At 30.6% G+C, this 8,725-nt stretch overlaps 1 protein-coding gene across 2 annotated transcripts; it reads left to right on the top strand.

The window, feature by feature from the left end:
- The first annotated feature begins 239 nt into the window (after window positions 1–239).
- On the top strand, window positions 240–2,687 carry LOC111384997. Of its 2 annotated transcripts, none has more exons than XM_023009353.1 (2): window positions 240–634; window positions 2,269–2,687. In XM_023009353.1, exons 1-2 carry the CDS (start codon window positions 592–594, stop codon window positions 2,496–2,498), a joined length of 273 nt encoding a protein of 90 aa, XP_022865121.1. In that variant the 5' UTR covers window positions 240–591; the 3' UTR covers window positions 2,499–2,687. The 2 variants fall into 2 exon arrangements, with proteins under 2 accessions (XP_022865121.1, XP_022865117.1); XM_023009349.1 differs by having other exon boundaries at window positions 250–581; window positions 2,269–2,577.
- Window positions 2,688–8,725: the final 6,038 nt, after the last annotated feature.

Below are 8,725 nucleotides of genomic sequence, written 5' to 3'. Positions count from 1 at the left end.
AAAATATCCCTATTATTTAACGTAAAGCGTAAAAACAAGCAAACTCAAGACTTGTACATGAAAATAATGTTATTTGCAGTTACTCACTGTCGCATTGTCCTACATCGCACGCATGTAACATTTAGCGATTTGATATATGTTGCAAAAAAAACTAACACATTAATACATCAAATTATAAACCATCATATAGAATATCACGTTCGACAACTAGCGACTGCGAAACGACGACTCCGTACATAAAGGTCCCACTAGCCCAGAATGTTGTGGAACGTAACGGTTAACCTTTCTCCCTCACCACCAAAACCGAAGACGTCAAAGCTCAACAATCGCGTTCAAGAATTGAACAATTGGAAGCAATTACGGTAGTTTTGATATGATTTTGGCTTCTTACAATATTTCCCCAAGTCTCCTCCACAACCCCTTAATTGCTCGTCAATTCAACTCAGTTTCAAGAATCAATCATAGAGTCCCAAAAAATTTGCAAATTATTAGTGCCCAGAAGAGATGTTTGAGATGCAACACCCTTTATGAAGACAAGGACAACTCCCCAACTGCTTGCTCGTTCCATGGCCACACCACTGGTATGAAAATATGCCCATGTGTATTTTCTTAACTGCAGTCTTGTATATGAAAGGTACTTTCATTGACATGGGTTTGTTTTGAATTTTGGTTTAATTATTGACTGATGGGATACTTTAAGCTAAGGAAATAGGACAGTTTTGTTTACCTATGTGCTATTAGGTTATACATTTGGGTTTTCATACTGCCTGTTATATTACCAGTTGAGTAACAACTCATAGCTACTGGGGGGCGCGCACTCGTGCGTCTGTAATTAAAAACATCAAAATAAAGAAAAATAATTTTACACTTGTAATATGAAGAAAGGAAGAGGCTGTCTCAGATGTATTTTTTTTAGTATGAAATTTCTACCTTTGCTTTATGCATATGCTCAAAGCAGGATCAAATAATCATGTACAACTGTAAAATCTTCAGAACTAATTGCCCTTTAAATCTTGTAATTTATGTTCAGATAGAAATAGATTTAAGATTGTGTAGATCAAGTAAATCGATCACAATCTTGCATGTTGGAATGTCCTGGAAGGGAATGGCCATTTACTACTAAGAAGAGAAAACTCCACAGTTCTCCCAATCCCATGGAGCAGAGTAGGGAAGGGAGTTGCAGGGAATAGTGATCGCCTACCTTTCACTCCCAATTCATGCCTCTATGACTATTGCATTTCCTACTTTGTCTTCCATTAACAACCCCTACTTCTATCTGTCTGAATTATTATGATCCAAGTAACATTATATTGGTATGTTTGGCTAAAGAAGCTCACTGAAATATGATAATGGCAGGTCTGTCTGAAATGGAAGATTTACTTTGCATTCCATCTACTATTTAGTTCTTTAGGCCAATGCTATAGAAATATTTTTTGGCTCTGATATTTCTGGGTCCAGGTAAAGATAATCGATATCTGTGTGTATCATTTGGTTGAGATAATAAATCAAGTAAATGTTAATGATGCTTTTGCGGTGGAGATAAAATAATAAATTGTACTGCCTAGAAATTAGATAAAATCTAAATCTTTTTCGGTAATGCTAAAGAAATGGTGCAAAAGGTTTGAAAAATTGTGGTTGCACGGTAACACAATGACTTGTGTGCCTTCTGCTGAAATCCAATTACGAGTGGCTTTTTTCACAAATATTTGAGTTGTGATTGAGTAGAAATGTGAAGAAACTTCTTTTGGTTCCTTTTCGTTCTTGACATATGGCTTTCAACTTGCCAGGCGATGATAAGCTGGTCAAGTATCCATTCTGAAGTTAAGATGCTATCTGTTAAATGAAGGAATGGCGTTTATTGTGGCAGTTCTTATCTGAGTTTTATTGAAGAGGCTGGCTTGTGAATATACGTAGCCTCCTCACATGAACACAAAGGGAAATGAAATTAAAATTGAACTTCCAAGGCATTTGGGTCGAAAATGTTAACATGGGAAATCGAGTCCTTAAGGATTTTGAGTTGTCTGATTCATCCAAACATTTATAAATCTGCGCAGAAGTTAAATGATCCATTTAAATCCAGAAATCTGGGAAGTTGAACTGAGTCAACTTGAAGTAGCTCATAATCATTAACCCACTTTTCCCAATGTCTTTATAGCTCTTGCTTGTCATCAAAATATGTACTTATAGGACATGGTCTTATTAAGATTCGTTCCTAGATAACCTCTGGCATGTTGTAACCATCTGGAAGCTACCTTCTCAACTGTGCAGGAGAGAAGGGATTATTTTCATTAGCACCGCCTCACCAAGGAATTGACGGGGAATGGAGTGATAAATCGGGAGTGATTGTTTACAAATGGAATGAGAAAGACAACAGACCAAACACTGGTATATCCAACTGGCAAAAACGATGGAGCTGTTGTGCTGAATATGACGAAAATGCTGGACCTTGTCGAAAAGGATGGCACGTATCGTATGATGATGGCTTCACCTTGTATTAGTTACTGTTGCTTTCTAATTGTCTGCACAGAATAAAATGACACTCAAATATGAATGAGAAAATTATATATTTTTCCAGAATTTTCTGCATATGGTATATAGTAACATACAAGTAAATATTTTGCTTTGAATAGTTTCTGCGTGCAAGATTCTGTGAAGGATTTACATTTATGAAGTACAGTTTCTTGTAAGCTATTTGCAGTGCATATTCTTCATCTTATTCGTAATAGTTATCCCCAGAGTATGAACTTCTCATAGCCACATGGACAGCCATCGGCCTGAGGGTTAAGATTGCTTGATTGATCATCTAGTTTTGTCTAGTTTCATGACTAATTGGATGGCATTTCGAGTAGTAGTGAATGATGAATCTGCTATCTTTAATGTCGACTATATCAATATAGTTTTTGCAGGACACTCAAAAAGACACATTCATCTACTCTTTTCCACGAATGAATTGTTGGGTTGAGGCTGCCCCCACACGATTTAAATAATTTGTACAATCTTATGGAGATGTTATTGAACTAGCATAGGAACAATCGTTGATGGTTTACAGATTAACTTCGTTAATACCAAGGTCATCAAAATGAAGATTGTGAAAAATGGTTTGGGTTAGATTTACACTTCACATGTTTTTAGCGATTCACATGGTATCATCAAATGATAAACGGGGTTTTCAGCAAGCCTTAAAAGGAACTTAGAATTTTATAAGATAAAAAAAGGTTCATTGAGGCTATGTTATAATAGATCCTAACATATAGCCAGGCTGATTGCCAAATTAAAAAAAAAAATAGTAGTGTACTGTAAAGTAATATGTTTGGCATTGATAAATATATCGGAGTAGGAGATGTATATGAAAGATGTAGGAGAGTTTTTTTAACATGCGTTCTGCTATTCAGTATTTGTAAGAGCCAAAAATTGGTTGAAAATCACGTCTAAATTTGTTTCCAACAGAGTTTCAATCAAAAAAGGAAAATTATCTTCGTGCACGAATTTTTTGTCTCTACACAATAGTCAGTATTTTGATCACAATTTTGTCTCCCAATATCCAATTGAATTGATTCAAAATGCGTTGGAAAGTTAATTCAAAGAGCTACAATTTTTCTACAAATAGAATATTTTCAATTCGGACGTTTACTATTCCAAAAATGGGTGTCAATCTTTGACTAAAAATCTGGAAAATATTTTATGTGATTGGAAGTCTATTCATGATAATATTCTGAACATATTTCGTTCCTTTTTTACTTCTAATAGCATTCAATTAACTCCTATCAATCTTCAAAGTGTATCTTGTGGTCCAAATCAACCAATGGATATTTGCAATTTGGTCATCAAACTTTGTACTTCGTCATTTTTCATCGTTTTTCGCTTATTTCTTTCAATTTAATTTTCAACCATCGAGTTTTACCTAATAAACGAAATATACAATAAGTTAAGCTATAATTTTTTAAAGAACTATTAAATGTCTATTGTTTTAAAGTCAAAATAAGTGTATAAAATACATTTATCAAACACCTTCAAACTTAAATCTTGATCATTTGATTTTTCGCAAATGAACGGGATCGTGGCAAGTAATATAGTAGTGTGTAGAGTATCGAACCCACAAGAATTATGTGTCTAATCAAGTTAAAATTAATTGCAACTTTAATCGAATTGTAAACAAGTTTTTTAATTTTTCTAACTAATATCTAAATTATCAATTAAACTAGAAAGTGATTTAGCAGGGTTTTTCAATATTTGATAGTATTGCTAAGACGTAGAATCCCCCTTGCTAATCTATTTTTAGCACAACAAATTAAGATGACAGTGTGTAGTCATTATTGTCGGTCAAAGTTTCTAATTTAATTGAAAACGTCTCTCGATAATTATAGAATATATTCCTCTCATGTGATCTTCATATCTTTAGATGAAAGATATGAACAAGATAAATGCATTAAACGATCTAGAACACGTATGAAAATCATGTAAAGTATAAAGGTATATCTCTATTATCTATCGAACCTTACAATATTTATTATTTTAGCTAAAAAAAATTATTATCTCTTTCGATAACAATAGATTTCAATAAATCATCTCAATTAGTAGCAAATTAATTGAGAAGTCAGTAAAAATAATAATAAACATCCAAGAAAACATACATACTATACGTCAAGATAATTAATTAATGCCAAAAATCTCATAATAATGGTTCATCTCATCCTAACAATATTAAAATCTAGTCAATTATAATGAAATTACAAGAAATCATATTTAAATGAAAAGACATAACTCGAATTTTTGATAAATTAAGAAAATGAAGATAAACGAGCAAAATCAAGTCGGCTCGCGAGCCGAAACTAGAGGCTTGGGCTCTGGTCAAGCAAAATGGTGTGAGCTTTTTTTTCAAGCCCGAGCCAAGAAATTTAGGCTCAACCTGAGTTTTCGGCTCGGGCCTTTCCACTCTTTTTTCCTTTTCCAAATAGTAAATTGATGCCTTTTAAAAGGAAGCATTTTGCCACTTTTCTTGTTTTTCTAAGGCTCATAGCCCGAATAAGGAAAGTTACATTCGCGCACAGATTTTTTTGTTTCTGCACAACAATAAATTTTTTTATCATAACTTTGTCTCCTGATATCCAATTGAGTTGATTCAAAAGGCGTTGGAAAGTTAACTCAAATGGCTACAATTTTGCCACAAATAGAACATTTTCAATTCAGACGTTTACTATGCCAAAAAATGGGTCTCGATTTTGACTAAAAATTTGGAAGATATCTTATGTGATTAAAAGTCGATTTATAATAATATTCTGATTATATTTCATTCATTTTTGACTTCTAATATCATCCAATTGACTCCTATTATTAATCTTCAAAGTATATTTTGTGGTTCAAATCAACTATTGGATATTTGTAATTTGGTTATCAAATTTTGTACTTCTCCATTTTTCGTCGTTTCTCGCCTCTTTCTTTCAATTCAACTTCTAACCATTGAATTTTACCTAATAAACAAAATATACAATAAGTTAGGCTATAATTTATTAAAAACTATTAAATGCCTATATTTTTAAGTCCAAATAAGTGACATACACTTATCAAAATCTAATGACGTATTTTCATTATATTTTATGACGTAAATTTTTTGAGATGGATTTCATTTGAGCATCAAGTGTAATAATTTGAACCTTAATCTCTTTGTCTTTTCTTGTTATTCATTTTAAGTATAGCCTAAAGGAGTATTATGCGTAACGTCAATGGGTGAATAAATTTTAATTTATTTCAATTGAGTCACTGAAATTCAATTAGTTAAAATTTCATGTAATTGTAATGTAGTACTTGAGAACCGAAAATGGTAACCTAAAAATTATGACAATAATGAAAATGTTAATTTAACATAGCTTGATGGTAAGTTGATGTGTCATGCAATGAATATGTAAAAGAACATTTAGCCTCTGTTTGACAGCTTTTAAAATTTTAAATTATTTACTATAGTATCATTTTCTATCATACATTTAGCCCGCGTTTGGCCAATGTTAATTTTGATAATAATGGGGGGGTAATTTTTTTTTTTTTTTTGAAAAATGAATGGTTATAAAAGAATAAAAGGTTTTCGATTTACGAGTAATATTATTTTATTGAAAATTGTATTGTTAAAAATAGAAGAGAGAAAAAATTAATTTAATTTGATGCAATTTAATGGGAGCCAAACGGGGGCTCACACTATAAAATATTTTATTCATAAACCAATAAAATTTTCTTACTTTTTAATCACACATTCTCCAAAAATACTATTCAAAACTCTTTAATTCTTTAAATAATGGGTGTCAAACAAGGCCTTATATTGATTTGGGAGAAGGCAAGTGATGAGCTGGTGAAAATTAAAACTAAATTGAGAATTTGAGTTTCAATGACTTGGTTAAAATAAATTAAAAGTTAAGTGATACAATCGAGATTTTGCTGAAAGTTCAATGATCATAGACCAAATTTACCAAAATTAAGTTATAGAAATTGGAGGACTTCCATGAACTCTAGCCCTTATATGGTGTCCATTATTTTAAAACTCTATTTGTTATAAGATCATTGTCAATCTCGCATTCACATAATAAAATATTTTGTACATAAATTCAAGATTTTTCCTACTTTTTAATTATAAATTCTTCTAAAATATTATTCATTTTTTTTAAAAAAAGAAAATATTGTACGCCAAACTGGGGCTAGAGTTCATGGACATGACTGCAACCCCAACGAAACTAGAGACGTGAAGTGGACTTGATGGGTTACCCCTTCTATAGAAGTAAGATTGACAGGCCTTGTTTGAGCCACGTTATTTGAAAAAAAATACATTTTTTAACAGTGATTTGATATCATTTCAATTACACATTTTTTAATAAAATAATAATATACGCAAATCCAAAACATTTCTTTATTTTTTAACCACACATTTCCATTTAATATACTAATCAAAAATGTGTTTTCATTCCAATAATGTGGCTCAAATAAGGGCTGTATGTATATTATGATAATTTAACCATCTAGTCAAAAGCTTGCTTTTTGTAATTTTCATAATCAAAACAAAGATTTTTTCAAAATTTAGATCCAATAAATTGGCCGAACTTTTTTAATAGCATTCATCTTCAATATGATATAAGGTAACTTATACAACGTTGTTCAAACATTTTTAAGAGACTATTTAACTATGAGATGCTTTTTATTTTAAAGAGTCAACCCTTAAAATCAAACTCCAATAAACTCTTTAAATTAGCATTTTAATTTAGAGAGTGGAATTTCGACAGCCAAATTCACTTTTTATAATTAAATGCATATAAAGTGTTTCAATTTTCAATATAAGAAAATAATAAAATAATTTAGAGAAAAGTTAATCAAAATAAAAGATAGAAAAAAATAATAAATATTTTTTTAGAGCAATAAATATTAAATATAAAGAGTTTGTTCGAGTATTTCAAAATTTTACATTTCTAAATTTATGAATACTCTCCAAATGGCAGAACATACTCTTAAAAAATAGGGAGTCTATTAAACATGCTCTTGGCTTTAAAAATCTTAATATGTCGTTTTGAATTACTTTTTTGTAACTAATCACCTTTAATGTTATATTAGATTCAATTAGATTGGACAGAAACGATGTAGGATTAAATTAGAATTTAGATCATATGATAAACTGAAAATGTTAAATCTTTTATTTTTATTTTTTTTTGGGTCTAAATAAGCAAATTCATAAAAGTGTATAAGGGCATATTAAAAGTAACATAATAAAAATAACTATTCGGAATATTGGTAAGATTTTAGTTTCCTTGTATCGAAAATTAGAGGAAAACATTAATTTAAAATTCCAATATCAAGAATCAGGGTTTTTGAAACTGTATTCAAAATTCAGGTACTAATTAAATTATTATTATTATCTGTAACATATATTTTAGTAAATTAGTATAGATTTTTAGTAGAATCTCTTTAACCATCAAAACAAATCCTATAATAGGTTTAGCCCAGTCTGAATTAGACTCGGGCGCGATTTAGTTTGAGTCGGTTTCGACTCTAACCCGAAGCCAAAATTGGTGGATTTGGACGAATTTTAACTCAAATCAACTCACTCTAACTTTTAAACCAAATCAAACCAAATTAATCGGTTTTGACTTTTAATCCAAATTAAATTTTTAAGAAAATTGTCCGAGTTTTAGACTCACTTAATTACAAGAACTAAAATAAACAAATAATTTTATATTACAGGGACTATTGACTAACAAATAAAATCATTTTAATAGAGACGGATCAACAGAAAACTTAAAAATTTGTTGCCTTTTTATGCATCATGTAGTATGACCGGTTGAGTAGGGAAACAATGCTTAGTATAATATGATAAGCTTATGAAAGAAAATTTTCAATACTATTACTTACTGACAACGTCATAAATTAGAGGGAATAGAGATTTGATTATAAGATTATGGTTTATCTTTTGATTTTCATTTTTCTTAAATTAAAAAAGATAAACATGTAAAAGGTTGGTTTGGTTTGGTTAATCAACGATTTGAGACTTTAAATTATGACTGAATCAACTGATTTTGTTTAAAAGAAAATCAAACCAAATCAATTACCTATGTTGAACTGATCCGAGTTCGATTTTGATTTGTTTGGTTGATTTTTCGATTTTTTTTGTCAGGCATAATCTGCATCTTAACTCGTTCAACAAGGGACTCACTTCTCATTTCACTGCCCAGAAAACAATATCATGGATTTGTAACTG

Source organism: Olea europaea, chromosome 3 (genome assembly GCF_002742605.1).
Source record: "Olea europaea var. sylvestris chromosome 3, O_europaea_v1, whole genome shotgun sequence".
NCBI classification, from domain to species: Eukaryota; Viridiplantae; Streptophyta; class Magnoliopsida; order Lamiales; family Oleaceae; genus Olea; species Olea europaea.
The sequence above is the reverse complement of the archived record's forward strand: the minus strand, read 5'-3'. Positions and strand labels throughout refer to the sequence as shown.